Below are 19722 nucleotides of genomic sequence, written 5' to 3' on the forward strand. Positions count from 1 at the left end.
CCCACTCAGCTGGGAGTCTGCTTAAGATTCTTTCTCCCTCTCCCTCTGCCCCTCCCCCCGCTTATGTACTCTCACGCACGTGCTCTCCCTCTCTCTCAAATAAATAAATAAATCTTAAAAAAAAATAGATGGTGGGGTAAAATGAGAGGTTTAAAATAGTGTGATTTGTTGAAAGTTAATATACACAACAGTAGTTTCTTCTTTCTTCTCCTGCCCCATGCATGGAATATTTGTATTTCAGTTCCTAGGTGGAAGATTAGAAGATTCTTTTCGAGGGAAATTCATAAAAGACTGCCATGAAGTGCCATTTGGTTTTCACCAGCAAAGAGGTTATTTCTCTCCTAGAACTCCCTAAAGTGAAGCCTGCTGGTTGACAAGTCTTTCCATGCTTGCAGACCTTTCTGTAAGCTCTTAAGTGACTTATTGTTAAATATGAGTGGCTGCCCAAGGATTAGCAGACATTTGAGGGAAAAATACCCAACTGGAAAGAGAGAGACCCAAATCTACCAATATGTGAAAACAAGTAACAACAATAAAAATTATCAGGAGGGAACAGATAATGCAGAAACAGAATAATATGTCAAAAAATTAAAATTGGTATTCTTAAAAATTAAAAATTTGGTTCTTTATGTAAAATGTTACAGAGATCATTGGGAGGTTTTATAGAATTTCAGTATCCATTAGGAGTTCCAGACAAAGGGAGAAAATTATCAGAGCAGTAATACACGAAAATTCCCTTTTTCTGAGAAACTCAAATTTTCAGGGTCATGCATATATTACTTACCCAGCATAATAAATGAAATAAAGATTTACATCAAGGTATGTCATTGTGAAATTTAGAACACATAGGGTAAAAGGTTTGAAAAGCTTCCAGAGAAAAAAAGTCTTGACATCATATACAAAAGAATGAAGGTCAAAATGACATTGTCTTTCTCATTAGCAATAATCGATGCTAGAAGACAATGGAACAATGTCTTCAATAATCTGAGGAACCTTGAATTCTATACTCAGTTTTTTACCAGTTTATTTGAAGAATGATTAGTCATTTTTATATTGCAAGGACTCAACGAAATTTAACTCTCATGTTTCATTTCTTAAGAATTACTTGAAGAGGGGCTCCTGGGTGGCGCAGTCGGTTGTGTCTGACTCTTGGTTTTGGCTCAGGTTGTGATCTCCGGGTCATGAGATTGAGCTCCGTGTTGGGCTCTGTGTTCAGCCTGGAGTCTGCTTGGGATTCTCTCTCTCTCTCTATCCCTCTCCCTCTGCTGCCCACCCCCAAATAAATAAATAAATCTTAAAAAAAGAAGTCACTTGAAGATGTGGTCCAACTAAATTAAGTAAAAGGTAAATACAGAATTTAGGAAACTATGGCTGTAACCCCAGTGAGAGATGAAAGTAAGTCCCCTCTAGAAATGACATTTATGAAGCAGGTCTATAGGACAATCAACTCAGGTTACTTATGCCTTTAGGAGTAATAGGGTCTGGGTAGGGTGCCTATTATACCTAGTATGATAAGCTTTTTGAAGAAATAAAGATTATTGTAATTAGAATATTAGAGATTTAAAAAATTAGAGAATTTGAAACTCAAAAACAAAAGCTATAATCAAGACAAAAAAACTGTAATTAAATATATGTAATCATTGCATGTATACTTGGCTCTACAGTGAGACAGAATGCTTACATGATTAATGATTAACACTGATTATTGCTTTAACTTAAAATACTTTGCTGGAAAGATAATTGAAGAAGCCGTAAGTAAGGGGTCTAGACTTTTAAGTGAGCTAAGTTTTTACCATAAAGTTTAAGGGTATTATTTAGAAATGTGGATGTAAAAATATTATCTCTACCTAACAGAATTGGGGGTGGGAAAAAGCATAAGGGGGTGCTACTGTTTCTCATAAAATAATTTTAGTATTATCAGATTTTTAAACCCGTGAACTTATATGCATTTGGCAGACATTTAAAATGAAATAAATTGGGACTCTTGGGTGACTCAGTCAGTTAAGTGTCTACCTTCGGCTCAGGTCATGATCCCAGGGTCCCAGGATCGAGCCCCACATCAGGCTTCTCACTCAGCTGAGAGCCTGCTTCTTCCTCTGCCCCTCACCCGGCTTGTGCTCTCTCTCTCTCTGTCTTGCTCTCTTTCTCTCTCTCTCTCAAATAAATAATTAAAATCTTAAAAAAAGAATAGGAAAAAATAAAGTGAAATAAATTAGTTGGGAAAAGATGAAGTTTTCTAAAAAATTGAGGTGGGGTAAATAACCATTTGAGTGAGTAGTTACGCCTCTATGTAACACTCAAGGTAAGGTTGTAGAAGGATTAAACATGTTAAAATAAATCATGGAAGTACTAGAGGAAAATAAATACTAATAAAGTAGAGTGGAAATTAATTTTATATAGCCAAATCTAATTGTATTTTATTTATTTATTTTTTCTTTATTTTTTTATTATGTTATGTTAGTCACCATATAGTACATCATTAGTTTTTGATGTAGTGTTCCATGATTCATTGTTTGTGCATAACACCCAGTGCTCCATCCAGTAAGTGCCCTCTTTAATACTCATCACCAGGCTAACCCATCCCCCCACCTCCATCCCCTCCAGAACCCTCAGGTTGTTTCTCAGAGTCCATAGTCTCTCATGGTTCGTCTCCCCTTCCGGTTCCCCCCCTTCATTTTTCCCTTCCTGCTATCTTCTTCTTTTTTTTTTTTTTAACATATAGTGTATTATTTGTTTCAGAGGTACAGGTCTGTGATTCAACAGTCTTACGTATATTATAGCTTCTTCCTTTGTTGTCATGTTTAGAAAACTTTACATTCAATAGGCAGAGGGAAATTGTGCCTAGTGATGCTGTAGGGGCTGAGAAATAAGCATTCATACACTTACATGTGCTACTATGAAGTGGCATCGTTTTTCTGGAGGGCAGTTTCTCAGTATTTATTTATGTGTAGCATTTATCCTTGCATCTAGATTTTTTACTTCTAGGAATTCCCCTAATAAAATAATTAAGGATATACACAAAATTTTAGCTCTGGAGATTGTATAGCATTATTAAACAGCAAAATATTGGAAGCAATATAAGATCTTATAGTAGGCCTATGTTTCAATAAACCTGTTCTTTTAAAGGCATTACAATGCAAATATTGTTATAAATGTTTTTCTTTGTAGAGAAAGATATTTGTGATACATTTTTGAGGGAGAGCAGATTAAAGGAACTTCATTTAGTATGGTCCTTTTTTTGGCCTACCAATATAAATGTTAGTTGCTGATAAATAGAAAATACAGATAAGCAAAAAGAGCAGTCTTTCACATGTACAGAAATCTTTATATGCTGGGTTGTCATTCATCAAAATAACTGATATTACTGAATGGAGATTTTGATACATTTTTTCCTTTATTTTTTTCTAATTTATTTTACAATTAACTGTAATTAACATATGTTTGTGTGTATGTGGTCTGTGCATTTGTGTGTTGACAAAGGAAAAAGTGTTTAAAAAGAGCTGAGAATTATCCTAGTTCACAAGAGAATTCCATAATTTTGCTATTGTGTCATACAAAGTGTAATACCCTACATGTAGTACATCTTAGTGCAGTAAATTTTCTTAGTGCAAAAACTCTCCGCACCCAAGGAAATATAGGTTTAAATATGAATGGGAGACTTTCAAAGGGCTAAGTATCTCAGTTATAATTTTAAAGGTAATATAGTGACCACCTTCCTCAGTGGAAAAAAAAGGTTCCAAGGCTATCATAATCCTGGATTACTTATCCTACTGATGGAAATTCTTTGGGATCTGATTAAGGTACATGAAAATCTGTTTATCCCTCCTTTAAAGTATCATTACAAAGTACACATACATGCATACATATACATATCCCTATGGACACTAATATGCAATAATAACCTTTTTTATATGATCTTGATATGTTATTTTTCCTTAATTTTGAATCACTGTCTTCTTTTGTTTTCTATTTGTTTGAATCTGATATTGGAGCTGGTGGCCAAAGCATGCTAGTTGCCAGAGCCAGTGCTGGTAAATGTGAAGAAACTGTTTTGATATTGCAGCTCTTTCGTACTTCTCTTGTTTGGTGAGACTCGAAGAGGCCACTTTGGAGTTTTTATATCTTAATCTTGCCAATTCTTTTCATGGTTATCATTTGGGCTTCAGACATAAAACAGCGGGTCATAGTCCTACTTCACTTTATTGTGATACGGGATGTTATTTTAGCTTTGGTTTCCCTGAGGGAACCTGGGAGGTTGTATTTGAGTGGTTTATTCCAGTACGTGATCTATTGGAGTAGGGGTCAGGAGGAAAGGTGGTAGAGCCCTTACAGTGGTACAGTGGTAGGGCCGTCTGGTTTCTTAATCCATGGGCTCTTCTGAGAAGCCGTATGGAACTGATGACAGTGGGGGGGACAGAAGCATTTATCTGTCAGCTCTTGGGTCAAGGGCAGTCTCACTTCTGTGCTGAGAATCATGAATGCTACGTAGTTCTTGTGGTGTCCAAAGCCTCAGGGCAGGAACCTAGAGGTGTGGCGTAAGTGTGAGAGCTGGTTTTAGGTTCTACTATGTGATACTTCCCAAGGCTGCTCACAACAGGTTGCTTGAAGCTCTAGCTGGAATAAGCTAAGACTGAGAGGATCCGAAGTGGAGCATGAGAGGTGTCCAGTACAGGTATCTCAGACCTGAAATGTAGTACAGAGACAAAATCGAGTGGCAGTGTGGAGCAGTGTTAGATGCCGTTAATGATTATGCATCTTAATATGGCTAGCTCACATGCTTCTATTGCAGACAGTAAAACAAGGTTCCTGTTTCATATTCAGAGGGAAGACAGGTAGAACTTAAAATTCTTAGTGTTTTTTTGTTTGACTTATCTTTGAATTCAAGGTGCTTTACATAATATTATTAACCTTTGTGACAGCTCTGAGGTAACCTTGTTTTTGTTTTGTTTTGTTTTTAATAGACAGGGATGTTACACAGAGAAGGAAAGAATTTACCCAAAGTTATAGAATTACTAAGTTGCAGTGCTTAGATTTAAAAACTTATCTTACTCCAAGAAGGTTTTTTTTCCCCTGGCATATATAGCACCCTATGATTGAAGTTCATGTAACCCTATCAGACCTCCAAACCTATAAGCCTAGACCTTTCTTCAACTGGTTTCTGATTCTGAAGGCATTTGTATGTATTTCTTTAATCCACTAGAGGTCAGTATTGGGTTGATAAAGACAGGAGCCTTTGCCATTTGATTCACAGAATTTTAACTGAGTCTTACTGCTAGGTACCTTTGGAAGTTGTATTTCACAATAAAACTTTATTTATTAGCATATGTAGACATATTAGGTTAATAGTCCAGATTAGATAATTCTTATGGGTGTGCCCCTCTCTTTTTATTTTTTTCTGTTTTGTTCCCTCTCTTTTAGTAGGTAGGAGAACATCCAAACGTCTCTTTTATTACACCAGATCCCATTCTTCCATATATTTCTTTTGTTGTCCACTGCCTTTATATAGTAAACATTTATCTAAATTTACTTTGTATGTGTCACTGTGTCTGGGTTTGGGGGATTCTAAGACTGGTAAAATGTGTTTCCTAGCCTCAAACAGAAAATGGTTTCCTACCTCCTGAAGTGCTGTACTGTGATTTTTTTTTTTTTTCAGACTTGAAAATACATTATTGAAAAGTCCAAATTGTAAAATTCACTACCGGCAATTATTACAACAACATAAAAAAAAATAGGCATCTTTAACAAAAAGTTTGACATTCAAAAAGTGAAAATAAAAAAAAGAGGGCATGATTTATAAGTACACACTTGTGCACACTTCCGCAATGACAGCTACTGGAAGACTGAGACCTTTTACAACTCCAAGCTGGACAAGACTGTCATTCCAGCTGCCTCTTTCCTGCCTGTTGGAAATGGCGGGAATCTTAAGAGAGCTGCTGTGGTCCATGTCACGCTCATCCCAGCCTCCTTCCTAAGCTTGTAGCTGATGTTGAAAATGTGATGAATCTTCTGCCTCAGCTTTGATGCTTTTGCATTAATTCACTCCTGGTAGTAAACTGTGGCAGGTCTTCCACTTCAGTCCCATCAGCCATTTCCATCACTTTGTCTAAAAGGTCTTTGTTGTAACTGCAACCCAGGAAGAGGTGGTTGGCCCACACCAGGGAGAGGGACAGCAGCTGGTCCAGGCGGCCACCGCCATCGGGCGGGTCGCGGTAGTCGGGCAGGTGGCGCAGAATGAATTCCATGTGAGCCTTCCATTGCTTCTCGCTCTCCGAGTAGGAGCGGAACTGCTCCGCGAAGTCGGCCGCCTGCCACACCCCCGAAACTAGCTCCTCCACCGCGGCGGCCGCCTCGCCACCCACCATGGCGCCCTTCGCCGCCGAGGGCCTGTGATTTTTTTTTTTTTTTTTAACCTGGCTACCTGACAGGTTTACTGGACCCCTTTTCTCTCTTCTTTCAACTTATTATTTCCGTGGTTCTTCTGTTTGGAATGACCCCACCATCTAGTGGTCAGGACCAGAACACTTGGGGTTATTCTTATTCCCTTCCCCTCTTCTAGGTACTACATTGAAATCGGTAAATTCTATTGCTTCTGCCAGTTATCTAACTGCTGCTACCTTAATTCAAGTCCTCCTCATTGTTATTTGGACTGTTAACAATGATCTATATTGGTTTTTCTGTTTCCAGTCCTTACCTTCTCCCAGTTGACCTTTCCTCTGCTCCTGGAGAAGTTGCCTGAATTGTAAAGCTGATCCTGTTCTTCCCCTGCTTACATTTCTTTCATTGTTTCTCCCTTGCCTACTAGAGAACTTGAGACTGCTTTGTATGGCTTCTCTATCTCTTGGTAATTCTTTGTCACCTGTGCTTTTATACAAGATAGCTTATTCCTTGGGTGGGTAATGTTATTTCATACATGGTGATCTTTTCTCAGGCTGTTTCTTTCATCTTTTACCTCTCTGCCTTTGGAAAAGTCATATTTCTCTTTTAAAAGCACAGTTTGCTACCCCTTCCTCTGTGAAGCCTATTTGGAATCCCCTCCAAGCAGATACGATTACTTTCTCCTATGTCCAATTATTACACCTGTATTTCTGTTCATTATGCTAATTGCACTGAATTTCAGCCACTTATTTGCCGGTCTATGCTTCCTGTAACAGTGTGACCTGAGGTTCATGAGTCATAGACTCCATCTTCCTCTCTGTAGGCCCGATATGCAGCACAATACCTGGTGCCAGTAGACATTCAGTACACATTTGACTGAAAGCAGGGATACGGAGAGGTTGCACCATGAGTTGGCACAGCGAGAGGAGGCTTCCTAAAGGAAGAAGAGTTCTAGTTGGGATTCAGAGGACGGCTGGGTGCAGGCAGGGAGGGGCATCCAGTAGAGAAATGGCGTGCTATTCCTTGTATATTATGTGGTAGAGTTTGATCCAAGCGGGAAGATTCATGTTGGAGGGTGCTAAATAAGTACATTGGAAAATTAGGTTTAGCTTCCATTATGGTGGAGTCTTAAGGGAAGTTGGGATGGAGTTGGGATTTGTCCTTGCTTAATGTTTTTTCTCCTAGTTTCCCTCATGTTCAATTTGTGCAATGAATGATGTGGTTTAAGAAGAGCCTGACCGCGATATGCAGGGGAATTCTAACGAGAAGGTGATGAGTTCCTTTTTAGGTTGTTGGAAGTGAAGTGGCGGTGGAACTCACAAGCAGTAGAGGCAATGTGCTGCTGGGTCTTGGGAGAGTGGACAGAGTGGGAAGAGAGGAGGTCTTGAGGGAGAAATCTTGTTTAATTTCTCTATACTAGGAAATCAGAGAAGAATATATATGAGGGAATCTTGAGGAACAGGGCATTAAACGTGTAAAAATTAATCACAAAGAGAACAGTTAAGGAAAAGAAAACACCTAACTGCTTTCTAAGGTCTGTCTGCTTTGTATCCTCCTGCCCCAACTCCAGCATAGGTGGCAGAGATCAGATCTCTGCTTTGGTTCCAGTCTATAAAGGTTGTTTCTGGAGGGACAGAATAAATGGTCCTGGTGAGATAGTTTAGCATGTTAGAACAGAGCTCTGAAGGGCTTTTATTATTGTTGTTTTTCATGGACTTTAGTGTTACATTTTAATTTTAGCATATATTACATGCATGTATATATCTGTACCAACATTTACTCTTTCTCACTTCCTGCCAATCCCATAACACACAGTTTGAATAGATGGTCATTTTCATTTGCATCCAGAATGGGTAATATCTTGTATTTCATTGTTCTACCTGAGATTCAGTGTTTCTAACTTGGCCCCTTCTGCCTAACAGATCTGCCCTGACTGCTCTTTTATAGATTGAAGACTTGATCGTTCTGAGAGACCCCAAGTACTGATAGAGCCTTGGAATACACTTTGCAGTGTTTTGATTTCTAGCTGTAGGGTTTTCAACCTTTATTTGCCTGTTTGGCCCAAACTGCGTTCCTTTACGTTGATGGGAAAACCAGACACCACTTGAAAAGAACAAATCATAGAAGATCTAAAATTGCTTCCATAGGATACTTTCAGATTTGTATCATTTCAAGTTTAAATGACAGTACTTAAATGTGGCTCCTCTTGTTGCTTTTGATACACTGGTAGTATTTTACTGATTGTGAAGAAAAATAAATGACTTGGGATTGAATAGAATAAGACCACCTTATGAAAAGCTTTTGGTTTTGCTGTACAAAGACAAGTGATCACTCTACTCCAGGGCTTGCTTTTTCAAATATGAAAGCTCTAGGAAGTTCTCCTTTCCTTTGTGCCTCCCCAGAGTCCTTAATCCTTTTTTGTGTGTTTACTTGGAAGTGGAAAAGAACTTACTACTTTTGGGAGGAACAGAAAGACTGTTCTATCTAATTTAGGTTCTAAAATGCTTGGAGGGTAGGTATGTTTTATGTACAGACATAAATGTTTTTGGGTACCCTCTCTTTCTCCATTTGTTACTGAAGCCAGGTATATTTTGTGTAAGTCAAACCAAAATATCAGCCAGTATTATGCATGGAAACAAGCTTGTCCATTGATTCAAATCTCTGGACTGTAGATTCTTTTCGTTTTCTTGGCAGAAACTAGCTCCCATAGTTCAAGTTTGTCTCTGTCCTATTATAATTGTCTCATTTAACCAGTGCCTGGATTAACATACTTAATATTTATCTTGAATTTCTTAATCTCATTCAGAATATTTGGAGACTCTGATTTTCTCCAGAATGAATTTCTGCCTGTCACCAAGGAGCAATGTCATATATTGATTAAGAAACATATCTTTTGAGAGGCCATCCTTCTTAAGCTTTGTATCTTAGGATGACACAGTATTATTTAAAAAAAAAACCTGGAAGTTCCATTGCGAAATATTTTGAAACTTGCTGGGTTAAACCAAGTTAAAGAAATTTCCTTAAAAAGGATTTCTCTCAGTTTTTATTCTGTCGATGTGCATTGTGTACGTACAAGAAGATGACGACAGTGCTTCCCATGTATTTGACAACAGAACCTTTAGTAGGGGAAATATTTTGTCATGCTTTGAGGAACTGTTGATGAAGTAGGAAGATTTCTCCTCTGGAACTGAGGAGATCACACGTTGAGCTTCTGATTTACCACTAACTGACCTTCTGACCTCAAACAAATCCTTTGTCTTATAGCCTCAGTTTCCTGAGTCGTAACTGAGGTCACTTCCAGCTCTAAAGCTGTGTGGTTTAATACTTACGTTGTTGACTCCGCATAGTCACACTTTCCACCTCTTTGTATGGATTGAAACCACACCATCTGAATCTGTTTTGTAAAGCTGAGGGGATTACATTTCCTTTTTATAAAGTTCAGAAGAAGAAACCCTTTAAAACTGTTTTCCACAGATTAAGGTCATGTAATTCTGAAGGATTAGTTAGTTCAAATTACTCTATTAAGATGTTTCATTCCCCTGATTACATTCGGTTGGTCTCTTACAACCACAGAACTGTTCTTAGAGTCCGCTAAGCTGAAAAGCTCTGTCGCTCTTCCCCCAACCACAATGATCCCAGCATGGCACGTGTCTTGTAGGAGATGCATATTTAGTCATTTGCACTAATCCCTTGGCTACTTAGGTGAAGAAGGATAGGTTTCATTTCTATGGTGATGTAGTGGGTATATTTGGAAAGTCTTCTGATAATATTACTGGTTACCTTTTTTTTTTCTGGGAAAATGATCAAGATGGGTAACTTCAGGGTTAAAAATATATATGTATTAATGTGTTTGGTTTTATTTCTGGGGCTAAAACTATGTCTTAAGGCATTTTATTGTATTTTCTTTAAGATACCAACTTGTTCAAAATTAGAAGTTCTTCGAATGCTGAATTAAGTTGTTTCTTTTCTTTCTTTCTTCTTCTTCTTTTTCAATGTGTGTGTATGTGTTTCTATCCTAGGCTCAACAACAAAGAAACCTGGATAACATCGTCTTGCAGCAACCCAGAATAGGTAGCAAGAGAAAATCTAAAAAAGATGCATACACAATTTTTGATACAGAGATAGAAAGCACTAGCCCCAAGTCTGAACAGGATTCAGGAATTCTGGATGTTGAAGATGAGGAAGATGATGAAGAGGTAACCAACATTTGAACTGGGGAAATGAGACTAGTGTTAGGTTTAATTTTTGAGATGTGATGAAGAGTTTATCCGTGTGTGATCTTCCAGGTATTAAATATCATTTTATTTTTTTTATTTTTATTTTTTTTTAGATTTTATTTGTTTATTCATGAGAGACAGAGAGAGAGAAAGAGAGAGAGGCAGAGAGAGAGAAAGGCGGAGGGAGAAGCAAATACAAATGGGCCTCGATATAAGGAAACTGAAGATGCATCATGATATCTTAGATTCTAATTGTTTAGATTTTGAATATACTCATCCATTTTTTTTTTTTTTAAGTTTCAAGGTTTTTGATTATATACCGCCTGGGTACTACATTAAGAAAGAGTAGAGTTTATCTGACCTAGAGAAAGATCTAGGTGATCTCTTCTGAACTGGAACATCATTACTTGAGACAAAAGATGTTACTTTAAACAGTGGGGTGCAAATAAAGGGGTCTTAGATTGAAAATGTAAAAAGGCTCCAGAGAGTTGAGAATGCATTTCTGGAGGAAATAAATATATGAGTGATTATAGAGAATCTGGGAATTTTGGGACATCCATAACTTCTTACATTACTTCTGTCACTTTCAGGTAAAGAATAAGATTAAGTTGCTTAACGAGGACATATATTTATATCCTGACTTGCTAAAAGTATATTTAATGTGTTTTTAAAAATAAAACTACTGTGACACTTGAGATTTCTTGTTAAAATGTTTTTCTGAATACTTATCATTTGGATAAACTGGGTCAGTTTCTTTGGGAATGTAGTGGTGAGGAGCATGAACTTGGGAGTCCTACAGATTGCATTCAGATCCTGGCTTTGCCATTTTGTTCTGTTTTCTTTTTTAAAATTATCATTAATATTCATATCATTTACTCTTTAAATGTCCACTGACCTGTGTGAGGAACCATTTATGCCTCTGCTCTGTCGCCTGTTTGCCTTTAAGTGTTTGGCTCCTTTTCGTTGTTTTGTTTCTCCAGATAAAATTGGGTTCACTGTCTTCCCCATCCTTCTTCTGTCCCACTCCCCTCCCACCCAAAAACCATAACCCCAAACTTGTCACTGTCTAACTTGGGAATCTTAGCTAATTGTTTAATCTGTTGGGACTTAAGTCTTCATCCGTCAAGTAAAGACAGTGGCCTCTGCCCCACAGGAATACACAAGTGCCTGCTCTGTAGAAGGTGGTCCGCAAATGATAGTTTCTGTTCTGTTGTCACTCTTTTTTGCCGACTTCTGTTATGTATCACTACCATCATATTTTTCATTAGGATATGTTTATTACATAAATGAGGTACATTAATAGTTAACAATCTGTGAAAGTTTCATCAAAATCCCTATTGTACCTGGATAAGAAATGGAGCGAAGACAAGAACCAGGCCTTTGCCTGATATCTCTCGAAATAGGGGCAGAGAAGACTTGATCCTCCTGAGTATTTTCTAGCATTCTCTCTTCTTGCCTGAAATGACTGGTATGGCAGGATATGGATCCACCCTGGAGGCCAGACTGTCAGGTATTAGACCCATCACTGATGACAACTTATAGTAGTAGTACAATCAAGCATCAGAATCAAGAAAGACCAGGTAATGCCTTTTATTTACATTTTGGGTCTGTTAAGAAAATGAAATTCTATTAGGCACTGTGACCTAAGGAAACAGAAGTTAGACATAGTCTATGCCCTGGATAACATACACCCCGAAGAGATGGTTAGATGATAAAATGAAAAAATGAAATATATACATTGTTATCATATATAGTAGAACCTTACGGATACAGGCCCTTCTTTATCATAAACTCACTGAAGATCCTGGGCAAATCCTTTTTTAAATTTTTGTGCTATATTTCTTCTTTATTTTGTTTTCTGAGGCCTAGAGAAGATAAAGAAAGTGGGGCTAGTGAAATATGTTGAGGGTTCCTCATAAACAAAGTATTATAAGAATGTACTTGGAAGTGAGCATTTTAAAAAGGTCATATATCCCAAATCAAACAGAATCCTGTTAGAAATTTGCTGATTGAGCTCTTACAACAAGAATTCGGCACTTCACTGTCATCTAATGGCATCCTATCTTAAAAAAAAATCCTACCTTCTATTTATTTACTTCTCAGTTTGAATCTTCTTCAAGTGCACATTCTTAATCTCAAACCTCATGTAGAGAATTATTTATTTAGATGTCTCCAAACTGGTTTCTTGGCATAGTTCTTGCATGGTGTGAATAAATTCTTCAGATAAGGTCTTTCGTGACCCACTGTGACGTTCTGACCTTCATTCTTGTCATTCTTCAACAGACCTCATTGAGAGCAACGTAAATAGTTTTTGAAATATTTTGACTTCTAAACTGTGGCACAGAATCCTGTAGAGCAGTGATTCTTAATCTATTTGGGGTCATATATTCCTTTGAGAGTTTGATAAAAAATATATGGAGTCTTTTCCCAGTGAAATATGCATATATTCACTCACAGAAAGTTCTCCATGAAATTTCAGGGGATTTCTGAAACTCATGTTGCCTTTAGGAGCCATGTTAAGAACCCAAGGTGTAGGTTAAGTGCTTCTGAAATTTTCATGTGCATAGGAGTCACTTTCAAATCATAATAAAATGCAGATTCGGATTCTGCAGGTTGGGTGTGAAGTCTGAGAATCTCCATTTTTAACAGGCTTCCAGATGAGGATGGTGCTTCTGTTCGCAGGGCACACTTGGAGTTGCAAGGATATAGAGGACCTCAAGGAAGCATTTTTAGCGAATAAAGGAAACAAAACCTTGACTGTTTGGGTCTCTTACTGATTTTTCATTAATATGACTTAAAATTTTTCCAACAACGAATGCAGTACTTGAAGAGAAAGTTACATTTGTTTTGCTTTCTAAAATCTGTTGCTTATAATAGAGTGCCAGCATTATTTTTTACGAAATTTTATGATTCTGGTTTAACATACTTAAGTTTAGATATTTTCTTATTCACTGAAGTTAGGACTTTTTCTTTTTCCTGTACTTTTAATGAAAGTGATACTTAGTACATTCTTTGAGTCTAGTGACATTTGTAGGCTATTAACTATGTTTTGAGCGTGATGGTACTTAATGGGAGACCACCGAATGAGATGGATAAGGAAACCCAAACACCTAGAAAATGGCTTAGAACATAGTAAGCAGGTATTTCATATAATGTTGAACTGAAATAAAGTTTGTGCCAGACATAGAAAAACTAAATAAGGCTGGGAACTGAAGATGAAGTCATCTTGGATGAAAAAACCAGCTCACATGGAGAACCAACTGACAGAGTCAGTCTCTCAATTGCTGAGAAGTGTTGTAGGAAAAGTATTCCTCTGTAAAATTCTCTATTTGTACTTGATTTTTGTCTAAGCTAATGAAAGAGTCACCTTAATTAAAATAAGGTGTTTTGTTTTTACTGGTCATATGTTAAAGTTGAACTATATAAACTGCTGACATTTGATCATTTTTGACTAACAACTTAATTCAATTGATTTTCAATGGAAATATGTATGATTTGGGGAATTTATTCAATCTCTATATCATCCTGAGGAATATGTGGATGTTATTGCTCTTCTCTAAATATCTAAATAGGACTTTACAATTTTGTTTTAGAAGTGGTGAACTTATTAGATTGAGAATGTCCTTGTGGTGTTAGATTCATTAGGAGTATCTTTTTCTTTTAAAGATTTATTTATTTATTTATTTGAGAGAGAGAGAGAGAGAGAGAGAGAGAGAGAGAGAGAGAAAGAGCATGCATCAGAGTTTGAGCCGGGGAGGGGCAGAGGGAGAGAGAGGATCTCAAGCAGATTCCCCGCTGAGCACGGAGCCCAACGCAGGGCTTGATCTCATGACCCTGAGATCATGACCTGAGCCGAAATCATGAGTTGGTCACTTAACCAGCTGAGGCACCCAGGTGTCCCAGGTGTATAATTTTTGAGATATTTGAAGATAAATACAAAGGACACTTTAGGTGATATATTATTTGTGAGAAGGGGGACAGTAATGCCTTCTGAGGGCAGAGTTGTAAAGATTGACTGAGATAGTGTATATAATGCTCTCATCACAGTGCTTGGCACACACAGTACTATCAGTATATACAATTATGGCATTATGACTATGTCCTTCTTTGGGGAATAAAGGTGATATATAAGTTGATACAGTTTTTGATAACATATTTGCATGGACTCATGGAACATTATCTACTGTAAACAAATAGTCTGCTTAAAAAAAGCAGTATTGGGTAAGAAATAGTTTAAAGAAGCAGGGCCTATGACTTCTTTTTTTGTTTCTAGATTATTTCAAAGCTTCTGCATTCTTAGAACACTTCCTTGGTGCCATACTTCTGGCACATCTCTTATTCTAGTTTGTATCTCTTTTAATTGTTTATACTGTGAAAGGGCAGTAGTCACTGTTTTATCCATACAACTCTTTATATAGTGTGGGTCAAAGAAATGTTGACCAAATGATCCATGTCAGGTTTAGCTCTCAAGATTTTGGTGTCTTTTTTGACATATGGAGTTAACAGGTTGGAATTGCTAATTTAAATACAAGTATCATATAATATATAATGCCTTCTGAGATGTCTTTATGATTGTGGTACTCTACTAATTTTGAGATAACAAGATTATTTGTTTGCGAGGGATGCCATAACAAAATACCATAGGTTGCCTGGCTTAAGCAACAGAAATTTATTTTCTCACAGTCTGGAGGCTGGAAGTACCAAGATCAAGGTGCCATCAGGGTTGATTTCCTCCTTAGGACTCTTTCCTTGGCTTGCATATGACCGCCTTCTTGCTGTGTCCTCACACAGCCTTTTCTCTGTGATCGTATGCCCCTGGTGTGTGTTCCTTTTTTTTAAGGACACCAATCCTATTTTCACAGAGCTCTACCCTTATGACTTAATTTAACCTTAATTACCTCCTGAAAGGCCATATTTCCAAATACAGTCACACTGGGGGTTAGGGCTTCAACATATGAACTTTGGGGGAGACACAACTCAGTCCATAACACTGGGTGTTTGGAAAGAACACAAGATTTGTATTTAGAAAGTACAAGTTCTGTCAGCTTTGTGTTATTGGAGCAAGTCCTGTAACTTCTTGAGCCTCTCTTTCCTCACCTTTAAAATAGTGACAATAATTAATGCTAAATTGCTTGTGAAAAATTGTGGTTATTGTGATGTTTGACCCAAATTTCAAATGGCTTATTGCAACACTTTCAAATGATGGCAAGGTAACAAATGAGGGTTTTTTCTCAGTAAGTTAAAATGAAATAAAAGATGCCATTAGTACTTTAGAGTTAAAATCAGAGGTTGCATATTGGCAGCCCATGGGCCAGAAATAGCTTGCAAAATGGCTGTTGGCTTGCATAGTGCTTAAAACTTTTTTAATTATTTGCCAACTTTTAAGTAGTTGAATTCACATAAAAATCTGTATTTCTAACTTAAGCTCTCTCTAAGTATGGTAGTAATAGAATCACCTCGAGCAGCAAGGTTGCCACCAGGGTAAGTTTTTTTTCACTAAGCTACAATCTCTGTTGTGTCTACACATTGGATATTGCCATTTATTATCACATTTGTGCTATTGAGAGAAATATATTGTTACTTATACTGGATCTGTATTTAAAAATGGTGAACTGGAAGACAGACTGACAGGGCCACATGTTTGGAAAAAAAATGAGAGTTCTTTGTAAAAATGAGTAACAGTTCTAGTTATTTCACATACAAAGTATGTCTATTAAGAGAATACAATTTGAAAAGGTGGCCTGATTCACTTATTCCCAGTACCTACCCACCCTTGCAGTCTTGGTTTTTCACTTCAGTTCTTTTTTTTTTTTTTTTTTAAGCTTTATTTATTTATTTGAGAGTGGGAGAGAGTGTGTGTGAGGGGGAGGAGGGGCAGAGGGAGAGGGAGAGAGAAACCCAGGCAGACTCCATGCTGAGTGTGAAGCCCAATGTGTTGCTCAACCTCATGATCCTGAGATCTCGGCCTGAGCTGAAACCAAGAGTCGGACACTCAACTAACTGGGCCACCCAGGCGCCCCAACAGAGTACATTTTGGTTAGTTATGTATGTATGTATGTATGTATGTATGTATGTGGTGCCCAGTGCGGGGCTTGAACTCACGACCCTGAGATCAAGATCTGAGCTGAGATCAAGAGTCAGGTGCTTAACTGACCAAGCCATCCAGACACCCTTTTCTCCAATTCTTAATGAAAACTGGTCTATTAAGAATGTATATAGTTAAATGAAGAGTAAATACCCATACTTAAAAGCAATGAAAGCAATTTAGAAAGTTGAATGAAAACTATGGCATACTTTAGACATTCTGTTTTGGTTTTCTTAATTCTTTTTTATTTTTTAAGATTTTATTTATTTATTTGTCAGAGAGAGCGCGCGCGCGCGAGAGAGAGAGAGAGCACAAGCAGGGGGAGCGGCAGGCAGAGGGAGAAGCAGGCTCCCTGCTGAGCAAGGAGCCCGATGTGGGACTCGATCCCAGGATCCTGGCATCATGACCTGAGCCGAAAGCAGACGCTTAACCAACTGAGCCACCCAGGCGTCCCAGAAACTATTATTGCATCTCAGGTTTTTTTTTTTTTTTTTTTAGATTTTATTTATTTATTTGACAGAGAGAGACAGTGAGAAAGGAAACATAAGCAGGGGGAGCAGGAGAGGGAGAAGCAGGCTTCCCGCAGAGCAGGAAGCCCGATGTGGGGCTCGATCCCAGGACCCTGGGATCATGACCTGAGCCGAAGGCAGACGCTTAACGATTGAGCCACGCAGGCGCCCCGCTGGTTTTCTTAATTCTTTTATCTTTTAGGTCTGTCTGGTGACAAGGATATATTATGGCTCACATTGATTTAATATCTTTAAAATTTTTTCATTGTACTGATAGTATAAAGTTCTTGTCATTTTGAAATTATTTACTTCAATTATAAGCATCTACCTGACTTTTCAGGTCTTCTAGAATTTCTCCTTTATATACAGATTTCTTATTTCAGCCACCCCCTTCACTCCGTACTAAGTTGCTAATAACCCTAATTAGGGAATATACTCTTTTTTCTCTCATCCTTGTCTAAAATACTGAATTCTACTTTTCCCTGAGGACTAGCTCAATGTGACCTCTTCTGAATACCCATCACTCATCCGTCCATCCATCCATCCATCCATCCATTCTTTATTTTAAATTGAGGTATAATTGATATATAACATTATATTAATTTCAGGGGTACAGCATAATGATTCAATATTTGTATATATTGCAAAATGATCACCATAATAGTCTGGTTAACATCCATCAATACATAGTTACAGGATTTTGTTTTCTTGTGATGAGAACTTTTAGATCTCTCTTAGAAACTTTAAAATATACAATGCAGTATTACTAGCTACAGTTACCGTGCTGTACACTGCATCTCTATGACTTCCTAATTTTATGATTGGAAATTTCTAACTTTTGACCCCTTTCACCTATGTTGCCCAAACCCCGCCTCTAGAGTAACACCTTCTTTGTAAGAATTTTTTTTTGAAGAATTTTAGATCATCAGAAAAGTTACAAGAGTGTTAAAACGAACATCCATGTACCTTCACTTAAATAGTCCACTTATTAAAATTTGTCACCTTCGATCTTAAAAATTTGATTTTGAGAGGATCGATTTCATTAATCCTCTTCTTCTCCCTACCAAAGCTGAGCCATTTGAAAGAAAGTTGCATACTTCATTTATCATATTTGAAATCTCAATACAATAATCTATGATTTGCCAAGACTGACATTCTTCTACATAACTACAGTGCAGTGATCACACTCAGAAATTTTAACATTGAGGGGCGCCTGGGTGGCTCAGTTGGTTAAGCGACTGCCTTCGGCTCAGGTCATGATCCTGGAGTCCCAGGATCGAGTCCCACATCGGCCTCCCTGCTCAGCGGGGAGTCTGCTTCTCCCTCTGACCCTCTTCCCTCTCGTGCTTTCTATCTCTCATTCTCTCTCTCTCAAATAAATAAATAAAATCTTAAGAAAAAAGAAATTTTAACATTGATATAAGACTTATATATAAGACTTAATGTATAACCCATGTACACATTTCCCCAGTTGTCCCAATAATGTTTTTGATTTTTTTCACTTTTTCCTGTAGCCACATCGAGACAAGGACCATGCATTGCATTTAATTTTTATGTTTGTTTATTTTCCTTTAATATCCCTCTATTTAGGTATATCTGGTAATCCTCATGATTAGGTTCAGGTTAATCATTTTTGACAGGAATATTATAAAAGTAATATGTCCTTTTTAGTGCATCATATCAGGAAGCACACAGTTGGTTAAGGTGGTGTCTACCAGATTTCTGCACTGTAAAGGTACCCTTCTCCTTTTTTAATTAATAAGTGATCTGTGGTGTGGTACTTTTAGATCTTGAGACTGACTATCCTGTTCCCTAGCAGTTTTTCTGATTTGGTGATTTAGAATTCATTGATGATTTGTTCCTGAATCATGTATTACTATGTCGATTATAAAACAGTGACTTTTCTATTTTTATCATTTCTTTCACATTGATTAGCTGGCATTCTTCTATAAAGAACTTTCCTTTTGTCCCTTTCCTTTTATTTTTAGTATTAGTATTGGCACATGAACTTTTATTTTATATAAAATGAGTTATATTCCGTTCTTGTCTTTCATTTTGATTCTCTCATTGTTCCAGATTTGGCCAGTGGGAGTCTTATTCATTATCCTTTGACATGTTTCCATCAATTTTTGAGCACTTCCTTTTTTTTTCTGGCACAGGATGTTCTTGGTTCACTCCAAGTTCAGCTCTAGCCCTGGAATCAGCTATTTCATCAAAGAGCTCTTGTCTCTTTTATTAGAGAATTGTATATAGAAACTGAGGTGTGGGCATTAGGTACATTCCTTCTGTGGACAGAGCTAAGAAATACACATGCTGCACTAACACATGGAGAGTTTTGGAAATCTGGAGTGAAAGCTGATGCTTCTAAATTTCACCCGAATATTGTAGGTCTTCTTCTATTCCATATTTGTACCTCTGAGAATTCTGGTTCCCAGAGAATTAATATATTTAATCATTTACCTACTCATATAACACAAAATAGTTTCAGAATTGCTATGTAAATGTCACTAAAAGCAGTAAACTTACTAGGTTCAAG

General features: G+C 37.4%; 1 protein-coding gene and 1 pseudogene across 5 annotated transcripts in view; one reads left to right on the forward strand and one right to left on the reverse strand.

The window, feature by feature from the left end:
• Positions 1 to 19722, forward strand: part of EXOC6B (exocyst complex component 6B) — a 606254-nt gene that overhangs the window by 228675 nt on the left and 357857 nt on the right. For 4 of the 5 annotated variants that reach the window (XR_012379776.1, XR_012379777.1, XM_025868421.2 and 1 more), the window contains exon 7: positions 10395 to 10571. The exons of the other annotated variant lie outside the window; for it this stretch is intronic. Coding sequence is in view for 2 of the 4 variants with exons in the window: in XM_025868421.2 (XP_025724206.1) it covers positions 10395 to 10571 (177 nt within the window). In the remaining 2 variants the exon portion in view is untranslated. The remainder of the gene's footprint in view (positions 1 to 10394; positions 10572 to 19722) is intronic. 5 annotated transcript variants of the gene reach the window in all.
• LOC112821155 (CDKN2AIP N-terminal-like protein pseudogene) lies at positions 5877 to 6371 on the reverse strand (annotated as a pseudogene).

Source organism: Callorhinus ursinus, unplaced genomic scaffold, assembly GCF_003265705.2.
Source record: "Callorhinus ursinus isolate GAN/ISIS: 27379988/994484 unplaced genomic scaffold, GSC_fseal_2.0 scaffold10, whole genome shotgun sequence".
Taxonomy (NCBI): Eukaryota; Metazoa; Chordata; class Mammalia; order Carnivora; family Otariidae; genus Callorhinus; species Callorhinus ursinus.